General features: G+C 48.0%; 1 protein-coding gene across 4 annotated transcripts in view; it reads left to right on the plus strand.

The window, feature by feature from the left end:
* Positions 1–27,511, plus strand: part of KCTD18 (potassium channel tetramerization domain containing 18) — a 284,906-nt gene that overhangs the window by 123,788 nt on the left and 133,607 nt on the right. For all 4 annotated transcript variants that reach the window (XM_078680493.1, XM_078680490.1, XM_078680494.1 and 1 more), the window contains one exon: positions 3,296–3,489. In XM_078680493.1, coding sequence (XP_078536619.1) covers positions 3,296–3,489 — 194 coding nt within the window. The remainder of the gene's footprint in view (positions 1–3,295; positions 3,490–27,511) is intronic.

Genomic DNA, 27,511 nt, shown 5'->3' on the forward strand with positions numbered 1-27,511 from the left:
TTGCGTAATTCCCACATGTACCCACATCCACATCTGCCCACCAGCACAAACTGAATACATGTACCGCAACCGCAAGTCCTACCACTCCCTCAATATCCAGATGGTGTGCAACGCTAAGACTTTCATCACGGACATAGTGGCACAATACCCGGGGAGCACACATGACTCCTTCATATTCCGGCACAGCGGCATTCACACACGACTGGCCAGGGGAGACTTTGGCGAAGGACACCTACTAGGTAAGTACACATGCCCCCAAATAGTACACTGTGATCATGTAGCTGCGCAGAACAGGCACTCACCCTGTGTTTCTTTCATTCAGGTGACAGCGCATACGGTCTCCGTGAGTACCTCCTCACCCCTTACCTCAACCCTGCAACACCACAGCAACGGCGTTACAATGCTGCACACATCCGCACTAGAAATTGCATTGAGAGGACATTTGGCCTTTTGAAGAGCCGCTTCCGCATACTGCACAAGACTGGTGGGGCCCTCAAATACGAGCCTGAGGTCTGCTGCCGCATCGTGGCCGTGTGTGCAATACTCCACAACATTGCTACCAAGCGCAGGATACCTGTAGAGATATCTGGCAGTGAGTCGGAAGGGGACAACCGCCCACCTGCACATGCGTGTCATGCACGCGGGGAAAATCCAGCTGAAGGACACAGACGCCGCAACCAAATCACAATTAACTGTTTCGAGTGCACCCACTCCCCTCACCCAACACTTCACTCATGCATGACAATTGAAATAATGACATGAGTCAGATGTACTGTTATTGAATAAATATTATTGTTTTTTTCACAATAATATTGCATTATTTTCAAAAGATACATTTGAGGTGTATTGTGTCATACATCTCCTGATATGTTAGAGGGCATGCTTTTCTCATCAGCATGTCCCTGCATGATGAGCGAAAATGTCAGTCGCCTCCAGCCCGAGGCTCCGATTCGCCTCTCCACATCTTCCTCCGGATTCGCACGTGATGCCGCAGTGGGCCTGCTGCTGCGGCGGGGAACTCTGACCGGTGGCAAAGACCGGCTGCTGTGGCTAGATGTTCCCTCACTAGCGTCCTCCCCTCCTGCCTGGCCGTGGCCAGTTGCCTGCAGAGCCTGAACTGCAGTGGTTGCCTGCTCAAGTGCCCGTGCCACGTCCTGGCAGCATTGGACCATCTGGATTTGCATGGCCAATGATCTTCGGGACAGCTGGGATGTTGCGTTGCCAATTACATAATTGGAGCGGGTGTACGCCGAGAGGCGTGTTAGGAGCTGGCGGTGGCGGCGCCGGGTGAGGTCCCGCTGGGTCAGCATGGCCTCAGTGTTTGCCTCCACTGCTGTGTTCATTCGCTCCATCCGGTCGGACAGCTGGCCAACATTCCTGGCTGTATTGTGCAGCTGCAGATGTATTGCTGCAAGGTGTCGTGCCTGTTGGTGGACGCGCAGCATGCAGCGCTCCGTCCATCATCCCCTTTTGTATCGCTATTGAGAGACCCGGCACACGCACAGTCACCCCCCTCCTGCCGGCGCGTGGTGTAGTTTGGCGCCGCTCCCTGACCTGTCCGCAGGACTGGGTGGGCACAGTAGGTGTGTGTTGTGTTGGTGGCCTGGCGGCTGCTGGTTTTGCCGTTGCCACTGGCATGGGTCTCACAGTTGGCGGTTGTGGTGCGCCTGTTGTCGCTGGCGGTAAGGCTGCTGGCGCTGGTGGACCAGGTTGTGTGGACGGTTGTGCGTCACCCTCAGAATCCATAGGATTCTCGTCAATTTGCAGCCCCTCACTGTCGCTGCTGGTATCTTCAGCGCCACCTGTGACGTAAAGTGGACGTTGACTAATAACATGTATCTTGCACATGGAAGGTTGCTACATGCATGCAGGCTAGCATTCCCTGACTGGCTGTTGGATTGACTCTATTAGGACATATCTGGCTGTATGGGGCTGAATGTACATTGTGGTCAGACTACATGTCCCACAATGCAATAGGGATTTTCTGGTGCATGGGCTGCATGACTGGGGTTTCTAATGGGTAGCTCTAGGGTCATGGCCATTGTTAGGGGACAGGGTCGCAGTCGCATGGCACTTACCTTGGCTTTCTTGGGTGGGTCAGGAGGAGTCCAGCCGGGTTACACCCACGCATGCCTCAGGTTGCAATGTGTCCTCAACGAGGTCCTCCAATGGGGTGTTGGGAGGGACTGTTGGCTCTCCCCCTCCTGTTGCAACACGCTCACCCAGCCTCTCGGCGATCCTCTCCTTGGCACGACCTCGGAAGTCGTACCACCTCTTCTTGAGATCGTCGATTGATCGCTGGGTGACTCCAACTGAATTGACTTTTGCACGGATGTGCAACCAAATTCGCCGTTTGTCGGCCTCTGGCACCCTCCTGGAGTCCTTCCCGAACAGTCTGTCATGATCTCTACAGACTCCCTCAATCAGATGTTCAAGCTCTGGAGAGTTGAATTTTTCTTTTTCTCCCTGTGGAGCTAGTCCCTGCTGCTTCCTGTGACATTGCTGCAGTGGGGTGTATCCTGATTCAAAGCTGGAGGTGGTTTAGAGTGGAGCTCAGGGCAGTGCTGCTTCCAAATCAGCCTAAGTATTCAGAATGAGGGAGGGAACTGCCTGCTTCCTGATTGTGATGTCATCACTGTGCTCGAAATGCGACTTCCCGTTTTTGCGATCTCGCTATTAGCGAAATCGCAATTTGCGATTTCGCTAATAGCGAGATCGCAATTTCAACACAAATTGTCCGATTTAGCGATTATTCTGCGATTTAGGGAAAATCACAATCGGCTTTTGCGGCCGAATGCGAATCGCTATTTATTTTCGCAGAATTTCATGTATCCCATTATGCGAATTCTAAATTGCGATTCGGTATTTCTCGCAATTTAGAATTCGCAGAAAATCAGTTTCATGAATCTGGGGGTTAGTCACTAAGCCAGACCAAATCTAGCATCCTCACACTGCTGCACAGCCCTGCTAAAATATGATGCTCTTGAGAGGTGTGTTCCAGACAGCATTATTGTGACATGCGGCTGGCATGTGAGACTTTCTCATATTGTCCAATAAAATAAAAACATAATAGTTTAGATTATGCTTAGGCATCAAAAAAGACAATTCTGTGTCGGAGCTTGTCGGACCTTCCACAAGGGTCGAAGATTGAGAAGTTCTCCATGTCCCTCTCAGTTAGTGACTGGAGTGTTGCAAGTGTTTGGGCCATTCATGATTTTGTCACCCTACCCCATCCCACTTTGTTTTGTTTTACACCTAGACTGTTTTTCACATTTGTTATTTTTCTTTTTTTTAGGTTTTATCCGAGTTTTGTGATTCATATGATTTACTTTGCACAAAACCGACAGTGTGGGTTCTGCACTATCTCAACACATGTGGTGTCAGCTGCGAGAGCAAAATTATCGGAGTTTATGCCACAAAAGAGGATGGCACTGATGCAATACATAGCCAGCTGGGAGGAAAGATTCACAGTAAAAGTGTTCACAAGAGGTAAACCTAATCCTTCAACCTGCATTAATATGCGTTAGTGTGTTCCCTGTTCTTGATTCATGTGATGCCTCCTCTGTATTTTGCAAGTTTCAAACATGCATGTTTTGATTTTTCGTTGGTCCTTTGAATTATCCCCAATGCCTGCTTATCTTTATTTTTAAGGAAGATTTCAGGCTTGCTGGTTCTAGATAACATTGTTTTTCTTCTTGCAGTGCCAGAATTGCTTTTCTCATCTATTTTGCAAATACCCCTTCCTCTAAGACCACTCTCAAATTATCACAGTCCCACCACTACACTCTCTTCGTAAATGTTGTAAACTGTGCACCAATTCGAATGTTGCACATGGTCAACTCAATCTATGACCCGACTAGTATTCTCGGCAAATTAACGTAACTGGCGGCCGGTTTGCTCGCTAATCCACTGCAAAAAAATAGTGAAGTATTGGTATTCTGTTAGATATATCTTCCCGTAGATTCCTTACCTTGCAAAATAAATCTGCTTTCAGGCTTCAGACTAGTCCTGAAAACATGTTATTTACCAATAAATCTCCAACATTGCCAGGTGACGCCATGTGGCTGTGCCCTGCTTCTGGACATGTTGTTGCATAGTATATTAGATGTCAGTTCTTGTTTTTCTGTGCCTCATTGACATGTTCTGAGACTCTGTCTTGGTGTCTCACTAAAAATGTCTCTGCATTGCACAGCACTTAGGTCAAATGTCTCGGCAAATGGCCTCAGACTTTAAGCTTTTCAGACGTTCTGCGAGAAGATGTTCCTCTTTGATCCCTCACAATGACCATGTGGTGCCTAGGTCTGCATATATGAAGAAAGGCGTACAACACTTGCATTTCCATGTACTTGGGAAGCAGGAGGCCAGTCGGAGCTTTGCTGTCTTTCAGCTAACCCTATGTTGTTTGAGGCTTTCCAGTTAGCGATAATGGATCTCTTATGGACAGCTCAGCATCCTTCTAGGCTATTACTGAAGTGCTGGAATGAGGGTGGTTCATTCTTGGTGGCCTGTCAACTCCAACTTCTCCTGATACCACACCTGCATGGGCGTTAGACCCTGGCATCTATGGTTAAGTCCTAACTGCTGTCCCCTTTCGCTCCATCCGTTCTTTGGCACTGATCTAAAAGCCAAAGATGGCACTGTCCACAGAGCCGGTGCCAGCCAAGGTGTTGATAGGTAAAAGTATCATCTAGGAAGCAAAGGAGAAGGTCTAGGTCAACTTAAAGGTCAACTTAAATGAAGAACTCTTTTTGGATGACCCCAGCACTCAACGGAGCCGCCCCCCTACACCCCGCGCCTTGAAAACCTTTACCAACCCTTATTGAACCCTATTGTGAACACCTGCCCAGGGCCCAGAGGTTTGCTTGTTTAGAGAACATTTTAAGTTCAGATTTATATTCCTTGCCTGTGTAGGATAGTGACTATGGCCAGATGGAGGATGACTCGGAGGATGATTACCGCCTGCCATTTTACAATGCTGATACTGGCCTCTGTTTAAGCTTGCAAAACATAGCGGCCTGGAAACTCACCAGAAGATGACCTTTCCTACACCTCTGGCCATATCTCGGGCAAGATTTCATCTTTTACGACAGTCATTTGGAAGGTTGTGAAAGCCTTAAAAGTGATTTGACTTTTAGTTGGAAGTTAAATCTAACTGACATCTTGCAACCTTTTGCAGAATCGGCAAAGCCTTTGCTCCCGTTTAATGAAGGACTTTTGGATGATATCATGGCTGCATCGAAAAAAAACCTGTTTCTGCCGTCCGTCTACAGAAAGACTGCCAGATACCATAGACCTGACAGGGATGACCCCCAGTCATTTGCCCTCCCACTTGTCAACATAAAGTCTTGCAGTTCAAACATTGTCATGAAAGCAGATTCCCAGGTCCTCTCCTGCAGCTCTCCAGGACAGGAAATCCAAGAAACTGTATGCCTTGGGCAGAAAAACTTTGCTACTGTCAGTTTGGCCCTCTGGTCTCTAATGCCATCTGCCTTGTAGGTTGATACATGCATGGCTTCTGGGAACTGACTAAACTTAGTTATCAGCCTGTCTAACCATATAAAGAAGGCAGTCGCGGACCTGGCGAGTGAGGGCCTGGTTGTTTAAATAAGATCCTAAAGTGTGGGCTTGATTCTGCAGACAGAATTTCCTGGTGTGTGGATACAGCTGTCATGCTTTGTTGGCATGCGTGGATGCATTCAAGAGATGTCCAGGCTAAGCTTATGAACATACCCTCAGATGACTAGCGGTTCATTTAATGAGAAGGAACAGCAGGACCTTTCCACCAACAGTATCCTACGTTGCATAGCTATTTTAGGGCTGTGAAATCTTGATAAAGACCGACATCTCATCCTGTTCCGAAACCGCAACAACTAAATAGCTCATTTCAGACCCCCGTGCCTTGAGGTCATAACTGGTAATTAGCCGTGCTCCATGAGAACCCGGATTGATTGATTGATTTCAGGGCAGGTTATATTCAAGGGGTATCACCAGTAGTCACAGATCCAATCTCCACCATTCTCCCCAGGCTCTCAGCCACTTCAAGCCCCATCTGACTCCTCACCTTTTCAATATGACCTTCCAGTGGAAAGGGAGGGTCTCCCATTTTGTCACCCTTTTGGAGAAAACTGTTTAAGACCACTATGTCATCTAGCGGTCCTCCTTCAGACTACACTTAATAATTTCTGGTCTTCTGCTCCAGGCCAATCCCCTTCCTACAAAGCGGGCTTGCCAATGCACTCCGCAATCCTAGAGGCAGGGTCCTTACCTTGCAAATTAACCCAGAAGTGATTCCTCTGGAGGAAAGAAGCAGAGTATGTTACTCCTTATATTTCTTGGTCCCCAAGAAGGAGGAAGGACTGAGGCTTTTCCTGAATCTCCACCTTTTACATATTTTCAACAGGCAGGACCAAGATGCTGTACCTTGAGCAAAGTCATTTCAGCCTTGTACTCTGGTGATTGTATGGTGTCCAAGCACCTTTTAGGGCTCCTACTTTCATCTTCCTATTCTTCCCGCAAATAACTGCTACGTGAGGTTGTAGTAAAGTATTTCCTTTAGACATGGCCACCCCCACCTTTTGTCTGGTAACTGATGCAATTTTGATATAAGTGCACTGGTTTTCTGCTATCCAGGTCCCCAGTGCCAGATCGCTTTCCCTAAAACTGTACATTTTATCCCCCAATAGGCAATGCTTTTAGCACCCCTGTAAGTCCCCAGTAAATGATACCCCAAGAACCTAGGACATGGGTACTAAACGCAGTCCTTAAGGGCCACCTTGCAGCAACCAAAACCTGTTTGAGTCCAATCTGGACTCCAGCAACACTGAAACGGAGCAGCCGTCCAGGGAATTCATCACTGCAGAGACCTACTTCCAGAGGGGCTTTGGTTGCTTCAAGGGCTCATATAGGAAAGCATTGCACATAAAGATGAATTTAATAGAACATTTTACTTACCCGTGAAAACCAATATTTTTTAAAATACTTACTCGCTTACGAAGTTCATGATATCAAAATGTATATAAAAATATGAGGTTTCTTTTAATTGGTCTCTGATTTATTCTTTTAATATCTCATTTATTGCCTCTGTGAGTACAACAAATGCGTATCACTACCCTCTGATAAGCCTATACTGCTCTCCCACATTACCAAAAAAGAGAGCATTTATTGTTATCAATTTTTGCTTTGTAAACCAGTCAGGGTCGCCTTGTCTCTCCACACAGTGTACCTCGATTTGTTGCACTATATAAATCAATCAAATGTCTTGTTGAGCGTGATAACTCACCCGTAAGGCTCTCAAGGCTCTGGGGAATGTGGGGGGTATGGCTGATCTGTCGAAGGCACTGCGGTTCAGTCGAAGGTTGAGGTCCTTCCTGAATTGAGGCAGTGACGATGATTGCCTGAGGTGAAGAGGCAGTTGTTCAAGGTCTTTTCTGTGAGGTAGGAGAAGTATTTTCCTCCCGCCATGGTTTTGCGGATGCATGGGACGGTGGCCAGGGCCAGCTGTGCAAAGCGGAGATCTCTGGTGAGTGATGAAATTCGCTGCGGTGTTTGAGGTAAGCAGTTAACATGTTGTGTAGGGCTTTGTAGGTATGTGTGAGGAGCTTGAAGGGGATTCTGTTGTTGACTGGGAGCTAATGCAGGTCTCTCAGGTGGCCAGTGATGTGGCTGCGGCGGGAGATGTTGAGGATGAGTCTGGCGGAGGCGTTCTGTATGTTCTGCAGTTTCTTGAGGAGTTTCTGGGTGATGCATGCGTAGATTGTGTTGCTGTAGTTAAGTCTGCTGCTGATGAGTGCATGGGCGACCGTCTTAGACTCGGTGGGAATCCACTTAAAGATATTTCAGAGCAGGGATAGTGTGTGGAAGCAGGCAGATGAGACGGCGTTGATATGGCGATTCATAGACAGCAAAGAGTCCAGAATGATACCGAGGTTTTGTGTGTGGTGCTGCGGGCAACCAGGAGCGTCCCAGGCAGATGGGGTGGAGCCCGGGGTGGAGCCCAGGGTGAGTAGTTCAGCCTTCTGAGTTGAGCTTGAGGCAGCTGTCCTTCATCCAGGTGGCAACAGCCTTCATCTCGTCGTGGAAGTTGTTCTTGGTGACTGTAGGTTCATCCGTGAGGGAGAGAATCAGCTGGGTGTAATCAGCGTAGGAGACTATGTTGAGTTCATGGTTCCTGACGATGGCTGCGAGCGAGGCCATGTCGATTTTGAAGAGAGTGGGGCTCAGGGAGAAGCCCTGATGCACTCCGCAGCTGATTTCTGTGGGTACAGAGTGGAACACTAATAGTCTTACTCTCTGTGTTCGGCCAGTGAAGAAGGAGCTGATCCATTCCAGGGCTTTGTTGCAGATGCCTGTGTCGTGGAGTCTTGTGCAAAGGGTGTGGTGGGAGACTAAATCGAAGGCGGCCGAGATGTCCAGGAGGATGAGGGCTGCAGTAGCACCACGGTCGAGAAAGGTGCGGATGTCATTTGTGGTGGCAAAGAGGGGGTCTCGGTGGTGTGGTTGCTACGGAAGCCGGAATTGGAGAGGTACAGGATTTGGTTAGCTTTGATGAACTAGGTAAGTTGGGCTTTGCTGGCTTTTTTGATGACCTTGGCTGGGAAGGAGAGTAAGGAGATGGATCTGAAGTTCTTGAGTTCTGTCTGATTGGCAGAAGGCTTCTTCAGCAAGGGTTTGATCCCTGCATGTTTCCAGTCTTTCCAGAAGGTGGCGAAGTTGATGGAGCAGTTGATGGTGTGGCAGAGTTCGGGGGCGATTGAGCTGCTGGCTCTGTTGAAGATGTGGTGCGGACAGGGGTCCGAGGGTACTCCGGAGTGGATGCTCTTCATGATCCTGAGGGTGTTGTCAGCCGTGAGGGGAGTCTAGCTGAGCAGGGTCTACTGGGGTGCAGTATCTTTGGGTACAGTGGTAGCAGGTGGGGTGGGAGGGTCTAGGGTAACAAGGCTGTTGAAGCGGTCGTAGATCTCCTTCATTTTGCAGTGGAAGAAGGTGCTGAGGATTTTTTCTTGGGAGGGTGGAATGTCTGCTGTTTCTGTGCTGGGATTGGCAAATTATTTGACCACAGTGGAGAGTTCTTTGCTATTGAGTGCGTAGGCGTTGATCCCTTCTTGTAGAGCCACTTTCTTTGTTGTTCTAATAAGGTGGTGGTGTTCGGTGACAGATGTTTTGAAGACTGAGTTTTCTTAAGGGGTCTGGTTGCCATCTACATGTGCGTCTGGACTCATGAAGGGCGGGAGAGAACCAGTTGGCTTTTTTGGAGTGTCTCTTGCCTGGGGCTTTCTTGAGGGGATTCTGTGTGTCTGAGCAGTTCGAGAGCCATCGATGGAGGTTGCGTGCTGAGGCTTTAGCATCCGTAGTGGCGTTTTGCTGAGGGAGGTGGTTAGCTGTTCACAAGCACCTTGCTCCAGCTTCTGAAAGGGTAGTGGTGGGCGTGGTGGTGTAAGATGGGTTTGATGAAGAAGTGGACGCAGAGGTGATTCGTCTAAAGGAGCTCGGAGGTGCGGCTGAAGGTGAAGTTGTCGCTGTCAGAGAAGATGGAGTCGAGCGTGTGTCCTGCTGACTGGGTTGGGGAGGTGACCAATCAATCAGGGAATTTTGAAGCACACTACTGACCTGTGAGGGTCTCAAGGTGCTCGGGAGGGGGGAGGGGAACAGCTCCTGTTAGTCAAAGAGCCAGGTCTTGAGGGTCTTACTGAAGATGTGCAGAGTGGGGGCATGTCTGATGTCAATCGGGAGCTTGTTCTAGGTCTTGGCTACAATGTAGGAGAATGTTCTTCCACCCATTCTTGCTCTGCGGATGTGCAGGGGTTCGGCGAGGTCGACGGATCAGAGGTTTCTCTTGGGTACGTGGCAGGAGATTCTTTCGTTGAGATATTGGGGTCCGGTGTTGTGGAGGCATTTGTAGGCGTGGGTGAGTATCTTTAAAGTTATTCTCTTCCCTACGGGGTGCCAATGGAGGTTTCGCAGGTGTTAGGTGATGTGTTCATGTTGAGGGATGCCATGGATGAGTCTGGCTGCCGTGTTCTCTATGGTCTGGAGTTTGCAGAGGAGAGACTTGTTGATCCCGGCGTAGAGAATGTTTCCGTAGTCCAGTCTGTTAGTTATGAGTGCTTGGGTGACGGTCTTTCATGATTCGGGGGGGGGGGGTTTCATTTGAAGGTCATCAAAAGGATGTGGAGGGTGTTGAAACAGGTGGAGGCGACTGCATTGATCTGTCAGGTCATGGAGAGGGAGGAGTTGAGTACGTTGCCGAGGTTCTGGGTGTGGTCCATGGGGGTATGGAGGCTGCCGAAGGCGGTGGGCCACCAGGTGTTGTCCCATGCAGGGGGGGATGTCTGAGTACGAGGATCTGTCTTCTCCGGGTTGAGCTTACTCTGAAAAACACACGGGCCCCTGAAAGAAAGGATACTGCCCTAACAGGGAAAACAACTTATTGGGAAAAACTGAGGAATTGCACCGGGCACAGTGCTGGATAATACAAGGAGAAGCAATTAAACCATAGGCCCACAATTCAAAACATGCGAACAGTACAACTGATATATAGAAAAATATATTTGCTTTTATTTTACTTTTTTTCTTTTCATTCAAAATATTTCAGAATCAAAAAACATGTACAAATACATCTATTACACAATAAATTCTTTTTTTTAAAAACATACATTCTAAACTCGTATACTAATTTTAAACCACAGATCATTACAATGTATGATACAACCTGAGAAGTATATGTTTCTCCAATTGGCCTAAACAGAATACTTAAACCAAAACTCTGTTTGATCTCTATTAAGGCACAATACACCATGTATGTCTCTTTCAGAAAACACTGGTTACAGTTCTTAACTATCTGCTTTCAGAAAACACTGGTTATTGTTGTTAACTACCAACGCGTTACGGCAAAGCCTTCCTCAGGGTTTTCATACCAGTGGTTGCTAGAATGAAAAAATACTTTATTTAATTTAGGACAAATTTGTGGTCTAAGGCTTTAAGGCAAATTTCATGAATAGCCACTCTGTGACTAAGTACACAATAGAACCCTCCCCTTTATACATGGTCTAAAAACTCAAAAATCTGACCTCTGCTGTGGAACACAACAATGAATATTGCACAATACATGTGAACACATAACACACCGTTTCTAATGTTACCCACCAAGTGGTGTTATCTATACAGAAAACACATAACACATTTATGTTCTCCTTCTCTTACCAGCAAAATTCTATAATTACCCAAAACTATGTGGATAGATTGACCAAACCACTAGTATCATATCGGTAGATAGTTGGGTATAGTGTAAAGTCTAACCTCCTACTTAACTTTGTCCTACTTACTTTGCATAACAGATCATTTCTTCATAGGTCTTTTACCTTTGTTTTATTCCTGTGTTGTATAAGTATGGAATAACAACCATTCCAAATGTTATGATTATTGGGACTCAGAGTGGCCGCATACACAGTTGTCTAGAGTAAGAACATATACACACAGATATAAATATAGTCTGGATTCTGCCCTCCTAATTGACTTTGTCCTATTTATTTTGTTTAACAGATAATTTCTACATAGGTCTTTTACCTTTCTTTCAATACTGTGTTGTAAATGAATGGACGAACAACCATTCCAAACTTTGTGATTATTGGGACTCAAAGCTGCCGCATGCACAGTCTATAGTAGGAAAGTATATATACGGATATAAATATAGCATATTTTTTACCTTGCGTTATATGTCTATGTTCTAAAGGTCAATAATATAGAACTATTTTCTATTTCCTATTGTAAAATAGTATATACCTATATCTTCAGATTGATCGCACAGGATCAGCAGTCAAGTCCTTTGTGAATGAGCCCAAGATTTTCAATTACCTAACATCCCGACGTAGAGGGTGTTTCCGTAGTCCATTCTGTTAGTTATGAGTGTTTGGGTTATGGTCTTTCTTGATTTGGGGAGGGGGGGCTTAGGGGGTACCATTTGAAGGTCATCAAAAGGATGGGGAGAGGGTTGAAACAGGTGGAGGCGACTGCATTGATCTGTCAGGTCATGGAGAGGGAGGAGTCTAGTACGTTGCTGAGATTCTGGGTGTGGTCCATGGGGGCATTGGGGGCTGCCGAGGGCAGTGGGCCACCAGGTGTTGTCCCATGCAGGGGGGTTGTCTGAGTACGAGGACCTCGGTCTTCTCCGGGTTGAGCTTCAGGCATCTGCTGCTCATCTAGGATGCGATGTCCTTCATTCCTTCCCGGAAGTGGAGTCCGGTGGTGATGGGGTCCTTGGTGAGGGAGAAGATGAGTTGGGTGTCGTTGGCGTAGGATACTATGCAGAGTCCGTGCTGTCTTGACGATGGTGGCAAGGGGGGGCCATGTAGATGTTGAAGAGTGTATGGCTGAGCGATGATCCTTGGGGTACTCCGCAGTTGATCTCTGTGGTTTCGGAGAGGAAGGGTGGAAGTCTGATTCTTTGGGTTCTGTGGGTGAGGAAGGAGTGGAGCCAATCAAGGGTGGTTCCCTGTATGCCGGCGTCATGGAGTCTGGTGGCGCGTGTGCGATGGGAGACCGTATTGAAGGCTGCAGAGAGGTTGAGTAGGATCAGAGCCGCAGTGTGGTCTTGGTCGAGGAGGGTGCGGATGTCATCGGTAGTGGCGAGTAGAGCGGTCTCGGTGCTGTGGTTGCTGCGGAATCCAGATTGGGAGGGGTTGAGGAAGGAATTCTCTTAGATGAATTTTGTTAGTTGGACTTTGAGGGTCTTCTCAGTGACTTTGGACGTGAGGGGCAGGAGGGAGATGGGTCGGCAGTTCTTGAGGTCTGTAGGATCTGCTGAGGGCTTCTTGAGTAGGCGCTTCACTTCTGCGCGTTTCCTGTTGTCGGGTAATGTGCCGGTTTCGAAGGTGGCGTTGAAGGTGCGTCATAGTTCCGGTGCAATGGCAGCGGCAGCTCTGTGGAAGATGTGGGGAGGGCAGGGGTCCGTAGGGGCACCTGAGTGAATGCGTTTCATGATCAATGCGGTGTTTTGGATGGATGGATGGATAGGTTTTTATATAGCGCAATATCACCGCCAGGTCTCAAAGCGCTTTGCATTGGGAACCCGTCCTGGTTTTTTCCCTGTGAGATAGCCCCTACTGGGTATCCCCAAGGTGAAAGCCAGGCATCCCGCCGCGGGGGGCCGTAGTGGAGATTAAGCAAGCTATTGCCCAGAGTTGCAGAGTGTGAACCTGTGATTCGAGTAGGCACCGAAGCGAGAATTACCGAGTCCGTGGACATTTTGGGCTTAAGACCCTGCCGCGTCGGGAATTGAACCCTGGTCCCGGGTCTGATCTCAGTGTCCGGGTCTGCCTTCTCTAACCAGTGAGCCACACTTCTGTGTTTTCAGCGGTGATTGGGATACAGGAGGAGATGGTGGGCTGGCTGGCGTTGCGGGAGGAGGGAGGGGTTTCGGAGTCAGGTGTCTGTTCGTTGAAGTTGTCTTAGAGGGACTTGATTTTCAGTTGGAAGTAGGAGCCAAGCTTGTTGCAGAGGTCCTGGGAGTGGGTGATGTTCGTGGTTTTGCTAGGTGGTTTGGTGAATTTTTGGATGATGCTGAAGAGTTCCCTTGAGTTGCTGGAGTTGGCGAAGGGGGGGAAAATACAGGTACAATTACAATATAATACAAAATACAGGTACAATTACAAAATACAGAAACAAAAGACAGAAACGGGGCACAAAACACAAACACAGACAACAGCGGGCTACCAGAAAAGCAAGGCTCTCCTACTGGAACACCAGGGATGAGGCGCAGGCAGGAGCCTGTGAATGGAGGAGGGCCTTGAACACCTACTTTAACAGGGCAGCGACAGCGGAGATGCTGGCGGAGAGAGCAGGTTTCTGACTAGTTGTTTGAGTCCAACGGTGGCGAGTTCTCCAGCCGGGACGAGGTGTTCATGTTGTTGGGGTTGTCCAGATGAAAGTTGAGGTCGCAGAGGAGAATGTAGTCTGTGGAGGCAAAAGCCCGAGGTGGGATTAAGTCGATGATGGAATCTCTGAAGCGGGGATGGGATCCAGGGTAGTGTTCAGGTTGGTCTGGACTTGGAAGTGGAGGTACTCCATGTTGGTCAAGTGGTTTTCCGAGTGGGTGGTGAGGTGGAGGGTGCTTTTGTGCATGATGGCAATGCCTCCACCCGTTTTGTTGATGCCGTCCTTGTGAACGATCTTGTAGCCGTCTGGGATGGCGGTGGTGATGTCCCGATGGAGGTGGAGTTCATCCAGGTTTCCATGAGGAAGGCGATGACTGGGTGGACGAAGTCGAGTAGGGCCCAGATCTCTACGACGTGTTTGTCTATGGAGCGTGTTTCTTGAGAAGTATAAAGCTGAGGTTGCCAGGTCCGGTATATGTTGGTCGTGAGGTAGATGGGGCTAGTGTGCGGTGGCAGGCGAAGGTGCAGCTGCAGCTTTGGCACGAGAAAAGGCAATGGGTGTCATTCGGCGATGGCAGGCTGTGTGGCGTCCGGTGTTGAGGGCGTAGAGGGTGCTGGTGTGGTAGCAGCAGATGGTCCAGGAACCAGGGTACGTGGCGCTGGGCACGGTCCAGGTGTGTGCGGGTGCAGACAGGTTTGCCGACACTAGTTAGCATGAGGGGGAGGGCTGGACAGTTGGGATGCGGGGAAGCAGGAAAGTGGCGCGGTAGGTGGGCAGGGCCACGGTGGGCGAGCAGCGGCGGGGAGACAGCGGGGAAAGGCGCTAAAGTGCAGAAAAGATAGAAATTTGAAAATTAAGGAAAATCAGGGGTCATAGGAAAAAAAGGCAGAAACAGAGGGCAGAGCAGAGATGCTCCCCACTGTACCACCAGTGATGAGGCACAGGCGGTTACCTGCGGGTGAAGGAGGGCCTCGAACACAAGACCTGGAAGGGTCAGGAGGCAACAGGTACTAGGCGGACTAGAGAGGTGCGGCGAGGGAGGCTACTCACTGACAATATCAGGATATAGGGAGCCAGCTTTCTACAGAGGTTCACAGTGGGGTCCCAACACTATCAGTTTGCCATCCTTCTGTTGAAATTGTCTATAGCCTCTTCACTGTGGTGGTCAGGAGTCTGTTTATTACCATACTTGGACGATTGGCTGGTGAAGACAGAGTCACTGATGCTGGTTCCATCCCCAGTGGACCATGACTCTCCTCATAACCAGGACTTTACCATCCACTTTCAGAAGTCTCACCTTGCTCACACACATAAGCTGAACTTTATCAGGCCAGTGTTTGACACAAGTCTTATGAAGGCATTTTCTCCTCAGAAAATCATGGATTTTATGGCAATGATAATGTGTCCAGCTCAAGCTCAGACCCCCGGCTTGCAGGCCTGCGCTGCCTTGTAGCCTTATGCTTCCTATTGCCGTATCACACTAGCTGTCTGATGAGAGCCATCTCGTGGTATCTGAGGAACCAGCTGCTGCAACTCTAAGGAAGTCTCTCGGTTCAGGTGCACGTCATCCTGTTGCATCAAGATCTGCAGTGGCAGATAGACCGTTGCATCCGTTTGAAGGGTCATGGATGCCTTCTTGCTGGTCTAGGGTTTTCATCTTGGTAACATGACAGCGTGGGGCCTTTTGTCCATGTCTCAGAAATACCTGCACACGGATGGAGGAGAGAAACTACTTCAGGGTTCCTATAGCCTGCCATCAGCTGGAGCTCATTTAAGAGGGCAGCATCCATATTCCATTAGACTACATACTGCCATCCTGGGATTCTTTGCTCCATCTCTCATGTGCCCCCAGTTGCCTCTCGCTGGAAGGCCATGAGTGGGAGCTACACCCTGAAATGACCAAGACGGTCTTCTCCAGATGGGAGTTTCAATTTGTGGATCTATTTACAACGACCCGAAACAGGAAATGTGCTCAATATTGTGCCATACAATACTCTTGGGGTCATTCCTTTGAAGATGCCTTCAGGTTCAGTTAATCTCAGAGCCTGCTATATGCATTTCTGCTATAAAGCCATTAATCTTGAGTCCTTAGCTGGGAAGGACACTATGCATGCTTAACCAGATGACCATGCTCCTAAGTCTTATGATGATGACTTCAGTGCTCCAGAGTTTTACCCTTTTATACTTGTTGTGATGTCTACAAGACTTTTCCTTATATCTTGGTCCATTACATCCTCCCTTTGATTGCTGCTCATGAATTGTCTTCTAAAGGTTAGCAACAGGTTAAATATTTTTTGTAGGTAAGGGACATACTGCAAAATTTCCCACCTTGTTATAACAAGTACATTTTTACCAACATCTTTGATTTAAGCTCCTCAGACCCAGTCGCTCCTTCTAAACGTACGTTTACCATTGCAGTACTAAATGCATGAATTTCCTTTCTCGTCATCCGTGCCTCTGACAGATCAAAAATTTTGCATAACCAACGCCTGGTTATTCCTACTCTGCTTTCCATATCCTATCAATACTCACTTCACGAGGCTGACTACTTGGCAATTCTTGTTTATTTTGCTACCTCAGGCTTCTATGCACTGGACACCCATCTAAAATTACCAAATAATCATTCAAAAATGTCCTAAACAGTTAAAACTTAACGACTACCTCCTGATACCGCTTCTTAAAGTGACTCACTTCTGTCCATTCTGAACAATACTTTTCAGACTTACCAAGCCTCTTGTCCTTGAAAAAGTTCAAACTTAAACATTTTGCACTTTCCTTTAGTCAGAAATTGAATGTCAGCAAAAACAGTATTTGCAGAGCTAGAATGGTATCCGAACTCACAACCACTGCCGACCTCTCCTTTCTCAAAATGAAAAAACATGCCACGCAAACAAAGATTCGCTACTGCCAGTACTAACAACTTAAGAGGTCACTCTCAAGGTAAAGAACAAAAGGAAAGGTGAACAAAGTGGTCAGATACTGCACCATGCTTTTCTTGTCCCTCATTTGTTACAGAAATCAGATGTCATTTAATATGCACAACAAGTGCTTCACAAATCAAACTGAACAGTGACAAAGTAATCATTTATGTGGACACCTAACCGCACCCTTTTCCCATCCATATATATCTCACCTGGAACTCCTTCACACCAATGGCAGCACACTTCCTGATCTGTTTCCTATGCTATCTAAAAGTAACCTACTATGATGACATTCTGTCTTCAGTCAGAACATTCATGTTCCTTGAAGTCTTTACACCCATCTTAGACATCAACACTCATTTTATTAGAGGTACCTTCTTCAAATGCCTGAAAACTGGTCATAGCTGCCTTGGGACAATCCGTGGTTACTCAGCAGTTTCTTGTGTAGGAGGTTGTTATAAGGGTTAGAAACTCTAATACAGCATGACACCGTAAATAACACTCAAAGTCTGTATTCAGCCAGTGGAGTCTTGAATAAAATATAGGGTTTCAATTTAAAGGTAAAAAAAAGAGTAAGTAAGTATTTATTTATTTGTTGATTAATTAAAATCATTACAAGCAAGGAAAGATAAAAACAACCAAGTAAAACAAGCATATACATTGGTAAATGACCATTCCATCAAAACATTCATACATTACGTAAATAATTAAAATACATAAGACTTACTAAAATGCCTTATAATTGCCCAAAAAACTATTATAGCAGCATTTACATAAAGTGACTTGTGTTGGCAGTTGCAACTACAGATACCAATTTTAGCTGTAGTTCATATAAAAACGATAATAAAATGTAACATTAATACATTACACAGTAATTAAAATACATAAGACTTACTAAAATGCCTTATAAATACCCCAAAAGCTAGTATAGCAGCATTTACATAAAGTGACTTTTGTTAGCAATTGCATATGCAAAATTTAACTGTATTCCATATGCAAGCAGTAAGAAAAGTGCAGTATGCATGCCTATATTAAAATATACTCCTAGTCCCTTAAGATAAATTAACACTTTGCATCCAATGATCCTTAAGTTAGGTTTCTTTACGTATTTTATATCGCAATACAATTATTTATCCGTTCTACTCCCTTGAGTTTCTTCTCTGCAATAATAATTAATTTAACAAAAAGATAAGTAAGTTAAATATTCTCCCCACTCAAACAGGTAATAATTGCTTGTCTACATGTTCTAATTCCTAATTCGTTAAAGATCGATTTTAGGATGGATTTCTGAGCGTCTGCTAATGCTGGGCATAAGGTTACTATATGGATTATTGTTTCATCCCTTTGCCTACAGAGCCTGCAAATGCTTGATGGCCATTGATTTTCCCATTTTGGTATGCCATCCTTTGTCGGATATCTTCCCAACCTTAAGTGCATACATTTGTTCTTGAACCTTGGATTTAAGTGATATGCTAAATAGGGTTGAGGCATCAGCTTACCAAAGGAATTAGCAATTGTCCAGAAATGATTTCTTTTCCTTAATTCTTCTTTGTCAGCTATGACCGTTAGTAGTGCGGCCATTTGATTAATTTCTTTTTTAAAAACTACTTTACTCCTCATTTCATTTTCTAAATTAATGCAATCAAAGTTACATAAGCATTCAGTTAGGTAGAGCTGCCAGTTTTTTGAATATTCTCCTTCTGATATTTCGAGCCAACAAAGCTTTGCTATAGATCCTTCCTCCGAGCGGGCTAGTGATATTACGGACTTCAGAAATGCTGATTGACGCGCCACAAATTGGTTTTTCAATCCAAATTCCAATCTTATGTTTGCTCGACTGATATATTTAGGAATTTTAAAAACAGCTTTATAAGTTCTAATTTCTATATCGTCGAGCACTTTCGCGTCTTTACCCCGAAAGATGAGTGAGCAATAGTCCAAAGATGGAATTAACTTTGCTCTCGTCACCTTCATCAAATGATCATAATTAGGGCATAATAATTTGTCTCTTAGTTTCCTGAAGGCAAATGCAAGAGAACAACCCTTGGCTTCAAGGTTATTAAAATGTTGTCTAAATTTTAGTCCGTCATCAAACGTAATCTCAAGGTATTTATAAGATTTCACATTTTCAATTACCAGGCCATTAATATTACACTCTTTAATCCTCCGTTTCCCTTTTCCCATAGTCATTATTTTTGTCTTTTTTGTATTAATTGTTAGTCCATTTTGTGTAACATAGCCATTGAAAGAGTCAATTAACCTTTTTAACCCTATTTCTGTTTGGCTCAATAAAATGGTATCATCTGCATATTGCAGGTATTTAATTTCTTGACTGTGAATAAAAGGCGAATGTGAATTACTTTTTTTTTTTCTCAAAATTTTTTATTTGCATCAAAGGGGACAAACAAGAGAAAACCATAATAAACATGATTTGTCTACAGAAGATTCAGCAAGAACAGTAAATTAACATTTGCAATAAAAAGATGCATAATTCATGAGCAATATAGAGGTCATACAAAAAAAAAGAGAAAGAAAAGTATACTGTTATTAAGACATGATTAACCCCCAAATTCTGTCAATTTTTCGTTTAGCCTGCAGGCCCCTTGTAGCCGCAAGCGCAAGCTCCATATTATATGTTTCCTTAACCAGGCTCCACCATTCCATAACCGTTGGTGGATTTTTTAGAATCCAAGCTCTAGCAATAACAAGCCTTGCACAAGTAACTAAGATATTCAACAAATATACCAACCAGCACATCAATTGATGAAAATGAAATAGGATGAGCAAGTCTATCAGAAACCACCTTAGTTATTCCATCCCATAATTCACTAAGATGGGGGCAAGAAAAAAACATGTGGACAATATCAGCACCACTTAGATTGCATTTTGGACATTTTGTACGCTCACTGAAATTATTATTCGTTGCCCATTTAAGAATTCTCTCGGGGGTATGATATAATTGGCATACAGTTTTAAACCGCTGTAATTTAAGACTAGAAGATTGAACTGATACATTTAGGCTTTTGAGAGATTGAGTAATTAAATCAGATGGTACATTCATTGCCAGTTTTCTATTCCATTTCTCGGTCAATTTTGTAATGTCGCTGGTATTAAAGCCTGAAAAGATCTTATATCCAATACTAATCATGGCTTTATCTGCTTCTCTATAAATGCAATCCCAGACCTCAGAATCTAATACCGAGGTAAGCTCTAATTTCCTCACTAGATAATCTTTGATCTGATAGCATTTAAACCTGGCCAATTCCGGTAAATTGTAGCACATCTTCAGTTGTTCATATGCCATGTATCCGTATAAATCACCCAAAAATCTAATACCGGAATCTAAAAGTAAACGGCAAGCTGGGTTGTGAAAAATTGCAGGTAAGCCCGGATTACCCCACAAAGGTGTTTTACAATGTAGAAGAGGAACATTACACTTAACCATAATGGAGCGCCAGATATTAACTGTATCTCGTACCGTCTTAAATTTAACCCTTTTAAAATAATTAGGGTCGTTTAGCCTGTAAAGGAACATATTAACATCCTGTCCAAGTAAAAATCTATGGAAATACAAACATTTATCGGAGACCATTAGGCTACGAAAACGAGTCAGAAAAGCCGACCAATAATAAAATTAAAAATCCGGGAGGGCCAGTCCGCCTTGATTGAAAGGAAGTTTAAGTAAGGAGACAGCCCGCCGGGCTTTTTTATATCCCCATATAAAACTACTAATAGTTCCCTCTAATCTGAGAAAGTAAGAATTATTTACCCGTAAGGGAATTGCTCGAAATAGATATAGATATTTGGGTAAAATTTTCATCTTAACTAAGTTTATTCGGCCAATAATACTAATCGGCAATTTATGCCATTTCTTAAATTGCATAGCAGTCTCTTTTAGTAATGATTCATAATTTAATGCCACAATTAAATCAATATCCGAGGAGATTTTAACCCCCAAATAAGTTGCTACACAGCAAATTCCTGGAACAGGGGCTGGCGATTGGTAATTCACAATAATTTGAGTTTTAGTGGTGTTGAGTCTATAGCCAGAATCTGAGCCATATATACCCGCTTCTATTATAATACCCTTCAGGGCTTGGGGCACATCAGAAGAAAAAACTGCAACGTCATCCGCGTACACAGTGATATCAAGTTTATTTGAGCCATTATAAAAAAGGACAAATTAAAGCCTGGCGTTGAAGTGCAACTAAGAAAGGTTCCATACCTAAAGCAAAGAGCAGGGGTGATAAAGGACACCCCTGCCTTGTCCCTCTCTTAATTGGGAACATAGAAGATCATTTTCCCATATAAGATACCTTGCCCATAGGATTATCATAAAGCGATTGAATCCATCTCAAGAATTGGCCTTTAACGCCAAATGCATGTAGTGCCGCCCATAAAAAACCCCACCCCACTTGGTCATATGCCTTTTCTGCATCTAATAGAATCATTCCGAGTGGGGCGGACTGGGTCCGAGCAGCATCAAAAGCGGAGATAGCCATATTAATATGCGCTGTAGTGTCTCGCTTTGGAATAAATCCATGTTGCTGGGAAGAAACGAGCTGGGACATTACTGGCGCCAGCCTAGTAGCCAATATTTTTGCAAAAATGTTGGCATCGCTATTGATAAGCGAAATTGGTCTGTACGAACCTCTCTCTTGAGGTATTTTGCCCTTTTTAAAAAAAAGGATAATTTGGGTTAGGTTCCAGGATTTTGGTGCTTGTTGCCCATTGCCTATAGCGCGGATCACATCAATTAGTAATGGTATTAATTCCTCTGAGCAGCATTTAAACAATTCCAAAGGATTAGAATCCTCACCTACAGCTTTGCCCATTGCTAAGGAATTGATGGCCCCCCTAATTTCTGTCGCTGTAATATCTACCGCTAGTTGTGCTGATTGTTCCGGCTCTAAAGTTTTGACCTTATTTAACTCTATATAATTTTTAATACCATCATCCGAGGCTGCAATTTCAGGTGTATAGAGAGTTTGATAAAATGATGCGAACTGTTGCAGAATTGATTTAGAGTCACAAAATAGTTGGTTGTTATCCCCTTTAATTTCTTTAACAATATTCTGAGATCGATCTTCAGCAACTTTATAGGCCAAAAGTTTTCCAATCTTATCACCATTTTCATATTGATCAAGTTGATATTTCTTTAATTTACTAATACTCTTGGCCCTAAGAAAATCTTTAAGTGCAGCTTTAAGTTCAATTAGTTTGAAGCTTAATACATCCAAGTTCGTTACCCCAATTGATAAAGCTTCTGATATTTGATGTTCAATATCGAGTATTTCTCCGAGCCTTTTCTCATTTAGACATCGACGTTCTTTATTTTGTCGCCATATATATTGTTGTGTGAATCCACGTATGCTAGCTTTGCAAGCGTCCCAAACTATCAAAGATTGAGTAAAGTGTATATTTATGTCAATGAATTCCTTAATGTGTTCTTTAAGTTGGTTCACAAACCCACGATCGGTGAACAAGTATCTTGGAAATGAGAAAGGGTGAGGAGAAGACTCAGCAATTGTAACCTCAAAAGTTAAGGAGATCGGGTTGTGGTCAGAGGTTACCCTTGACATATAGCCATAGAGCTAGTTCCAAGAATAAGGTCTGAGACCCGGGGGCGTGGCTAAGGCGCCGATGTAGGTGGAAGCGGGACTCCGGAGCTCCTCCGCGCCCGCCTCGCACCACACCACATCCTGTACCCCGGACCCCTAGACACGCAGGGGAGGATCTGGGGAGCACAAGGGGTGACTCTAGAGACTCGGGAGCCCCGATAACTGGCTGCAGGGAGCATTCCTCGTGAGGGGAGGTGGCCGGAGCGAGGAGCGGGCAAAATGGCGGCCGCTGTCTCAGCTTCCCTTCGCCAGGCGCATCAGGCAGACAGCAGAGGGGAGCCCAGTCCAACGGAGAAACTCCCCCACTCTGCAGCGGAGGACCCCTGGGGGCTGTAGGAGGTGAGAGGCACCACCTAACCTCACGGCACGGTTGGGACCCGAGAATGAGGGGCTGACGGGCTGCCTGACACCAAGATGGCTCCGCGTGCATGAGAAGAGCTGCCCTATCTGCCGGCGGCGGCGACCCTGAGGCCACGAGGTGCGCTACACCTACCCTGCTGCTGCGGGCATACCCCTGGTGCCCCTTCCGCCCTGGGAAGCGGGGCGCCTACATTGCCTATGGACTTACGGTGAGCGGGCTCCGGCGGAGTGGCCTGACACGCGCCTCAGAGAGGCACTCGGGTTGCTGACGAGCGGGGGCACAGCTTCCTGGCCGGGAACACTCGCGCGCCTGCCACTGCTCTGGGCCTGACGCTCGAAGGCGTGCGAACGATCTGTGGCACCCCGGAGAGGGAGGACCCATCGGGCGACTGGAGCGAGGGACCCGTTGCCCTGCCGCCCTGGCGGAGAGAGACCACGCCTGACGGGGGCCTGGAGGCGCAACAGTGCCGAGTAGCGGAGGAGGGACCGGAGAGGAATGCACGAGTACCTTGCCTAGCTGGAGGCCACTGCGGGGACACCTGGACTGCTGGTGGTGAGGCTCTGATTCCTGGCCAGGGGCGGCCTGGCGCTTGGAGGCACGAAATCAGCCTGTGACACCCTGGAGGATTGGCGACACCTGTACTACGGTTACTGGAGCGGGGGCTCTGGTGCCCCGTCGACCTGGTGGAGTGGGACCTGCGCCCTGAATTGGACAATGATCTAGACCCCCGTCTGACGAACACGGAGAGGCGCAGTAGAGCCGAGCGACTGAGGCGGGACCGGAGGGATACCCGGGTGCGACCTGATTCACTGGTGGCCACCGCGGGGGCACGTAAGCCTTGCAGCCCGGCAGAATGACGCGGGGAAGCAGAAAGAAGGGCTTTGACGCACTGAAGCTGGACGACCCGGGCCATCTCGTGGAGGAAGATGCGTCGACATCTGGAGCGGGAAGCTCGACCTGCCCACGAGATCCATCCTTGGGCGACATCATGTAGGCGATAGTAGCGTCACGGGAAGCTCTAGAAAAGCGAATAGACACCATCGGATCGGACCTGATCTTATTGAAGGATGACCACAGGAAGCTGAAGGAGCGAGTGGCGACCTCGGAGGTAACCCTGAAAGATCTGCCTGGAGACGTGGCTACTCTGAGAGCATCATTGGCGGAGGTGGCGCAGAGGGTCCGGGTGCTAGAGCTCAGGGCCGAGGACAGTGAAGGACGCTCCAGACGCAACAACCTCTGCCTCGTGGGGGTCCCAGAAAAAGTGGAGGGCCAGGATGCGGTCACCTACCTGGAAGATTGGCTGCGGACTGCGGTGGCTCCTGAATGACTTTACCCATTTTTTGCTCTGGAGCGGGCCCACAGAGTCCCGGCGCGCCCCACCAAGCCGGGAGGACCGCCGCGGCCGATAGTGATGCGCCTCTTGCACTTCCGAGATAGAGATCACATCCTCCGAAGGGTCAGGGACCTGCCGGACCTGAGAATTGATAATAGCAGGTTCATGGTCTTCCCGGACTTCACCAGAGACGTGCAAAGGCAACGGGCATCTTTCCTGGCGGTCAAGCGAAAGTTGAGGTCGCTGCAGCTCCCCTATGCTATGTTGTTCCCGGCTCGACTGAGGGTCATCGCTGGAGGACGCTCCCACTTCTTCCTCACACCGCAAGAGCCTTGGAGCTGGTTAGATACCAGGGGGGAGTCGAGTGCAGACGCCCCCCCGGAGACCTCGCCTAGAAGACACTCTCCTGAGACGACGCCGACGCGGAGGTCTGGTTCACCGTCGAGATGGCAGCAGGAGAGAGCTGAGGCAGTCCTGGCGGTGGTGGCCATCAGCCAGGGAGACGCCAGCCCATCCAGTAGCGCATTGGAGCAGTCGAGGGTTAGTGCTCCCAGTCCTGGCTCCAGTAGTGGGCAAGATCTCTCGGAGACGGAGCTGCCGGTGGTGACTCCCCAAACAGCGGACGGAGTTCTTGGCTGAGGCGGACGACGGGACACTGGGCACATTTGTAAGGTACTGGGTGCGGTTTGAGGCTGCTTTCGGACGCTGTGCGGAGAGGTGTGGGGGCCTCCAAAGACTTATTACTGTGCTGTGGGGGGGGGGAAGGGCCGAGGGGCTTCTCCTGAATGTTCCGAGGGGGGTGGGGCGGGAGCGGGGGGCTTCGGGCCTGTTCGGGTCGGCGTACTGGCCACCCTAGCCCTATTCTATTGAAATACGCTTTCTACTTGAGTTTGGATGGGGTTTCCACGTTGGTTGTCTGTCCTGGGGTGTGGGAGTCGGGTAAGTTTAATTGCTCAAGTTGGGGGGGAGACGGGGGTGGGACCCGGGCGTGCCAAGGGGATCGCTGAGAGAGTGGACGATGGGCGATGGGCTCTACAATGGGACCCGACCTAGGCTACACATGTCTCACGTGGAATGTAAGAGGGATGCATACAATGCAGAGGCGCCACAAGATCCACTCCTATTTAGTCAGGCGGGGTGTTCACTTCGCCTTCCTCCAGGAAACACATCTACTAGCTAAGGAAGGGAAGGCACTGCAACGGAGATGGAGGGGGCAGGTCTACCACACAGGATACTCCGCATATGCTAGAGGGGTGGCCATTTGGATACGGGCGGGGGTTCCTTTCCAGTGCACACAACACCTAATTGATCCAGAGGGGAGGTATGTCATGGTGAGGGGCAAACTGGATGGGAGGGACCTTACCTTGGGCTGCCTGTACGCCCCGAACGTGGACCAGCCTGCATTTCTCTCCTTGTTGTCCAGCAGGCTGGCCCCGTTTTTGGTGAAGCCCTTGCTCCTTGGCGGGGACTTTAACAGCGTGACTGACACTGCCCTGGACAGATCACACCCCCCCCCCCCTACCTAATGCACCAGCTGGCAAACTAGCACTTGTGCGCTCTGCCTGGCAGCGCCAATGGGACCTGGTCGACTCATGGAGGGCCAACCATCCGTTGGACAGGGACTATTCGTTTTTCTCCGCTCTCCATGAGCTACACGTTTGCATCGATGCCTTCCTGTGCTCCCAGGGCGTGCATGCAGAGGTGTGCCACACTGAGTATCTCACGCGCACGATCTCGGATCATAACCCGCTACTTTTGCGGCTGCGCTGGTCGCAGTGCCGCCCGCGAATTCCTGCCTGGAAGCTGCGCCCGGAGGTGCTGGACGACCGGCTCTTCCGCACAGCAATAGCCTCGAACATCGAGGAATACTTTCAGGTCAATGCGGGCACCGCGGGCTCAGCCGCGATCGAGTGGGATGCCTTCAAGACGGTGGTGAGGGGTCAATGCATTGCGGCGGCGTCGGGAGTTAGGAGGAACCTGTTAGAAGACATCTCGAAGGGGGACGAGAAATTGCGGGAGCTGGAGAGAGCGAGGCCTGAGCGGCCAGACACACATGAGGCACTACTTGAGGCGCGGGAAGTGGTGGCGGCGACAGTGGAGCGCCTTAGGTGCTTCGACTACAAGGCCTACCTCACACGCGCGCACTCGGAGCGCGATAAGTCGGGAGCTCTTTTGGCCTGGCTGGCCAATCCGGCTCGCCGGAGCTCGGTCATCCTTAAGCTCAGGGACCACTCGGGAGTGGCACGGTTTGACCAGGGAGGGATAAATGAGATATTCTATGATTACTACACAGAGCTCTACTGCAGCAGGGTCCTGCCGTCGGTGGATGAATTCCAGAGCTTCATAGAGGGGCTAGACTTGCCGGAGTTGGGAGAGGAGGGCGCGAAGCTGCTCGGGGGCAAAATTGAGGAGAGGGAGGTGAGAGTCGCCATCAAGGGTATGGCGAGGAACAAGACGCCGGGCTCAGACGGGCTCCCGTCGGAATTTTATCTCACATATATCGACCTCCTGGCACCCAAACTGACGTGGGTCTACAATGAGGCGAAGAGGCTGGGCAGCCTGCCGACGTCCGCTGGCGAAGCGCTCATAGTCCCCCTATTGAAAACCGGGCAAGCAGCCGTGGGACAGGACAGCGTATCGCCCACTGTCCATGCTCAACCTGGACTACAAGATCTTAAGTAAGATCTTAGCGACGCGTCTGCTCCCCCATATGGCCACGTTGATCCACGCGGACCAGTCCGGCTTCATCCCGGCCCGTAACACGGCGCTTAACGTGCGACGGCTCCTGCATGTATTAGAGGCTGACACCTATGACGGCGATGAGGCGGCGGTGTTTGCGGTAGACATGGAAAAGGCCTTTGACAGCCTGGAATGGTCTTATCTCTTCCATGTCATGCGCACGCTGGGCCTGGGCGAGGGCTTTGTGGATTGGACGGCGCTGCTTTACCGAAATGCGACGGCGAGGGTCAGAACTGGGAGAATCATCTCTGAGATGTGTGCGGTGAGCAGGGGCACTCCTCAGGGATGTCCTCTCTCTCCCCTATTGTTCGCCATAGCTGTCGAACCCCTCGCGGCGCGAGCCCGGCTGGGTCGGACATATCAGGGGCTCGATGTTTATAGCCAGGTACACCACATCGCATTGTATGCAGATGACCTGCTGATGTTCCTGGCAGACTCGACTGACTCTCTGCGTGGAGCTAAGACCCTCCTACAATCACTGAGTAGGGTGTCAGGTCTCCGAGTAAACTGGGCGAAGTCATACCTGTTCCCGACCCGCCCACGTAGAATGTGCCCGCAGTCCTCGGAGGGGGTGACGTGGGAGGAGAGGAGCCTGCGCTACCTAGGGACCTCGATCTTTCATGATAAGGCGGATATCCTTGAGGGGAACATAGGATCGGCAATTAGG

This window comes from Lissotriton helveticus, chromosome 3_1 (assembly GCF_964261635.1).
Source record: "Lissotriton helveticus chromosome 3_1, aLisHel1.1, whole genome shotgun sequence".
Lineage (NCBI taxonomy): Eukaryota > Metazoa > Chordata > Amphibia > Caudata > Salamandridae > Lissotriton > Lissotriton helveticus.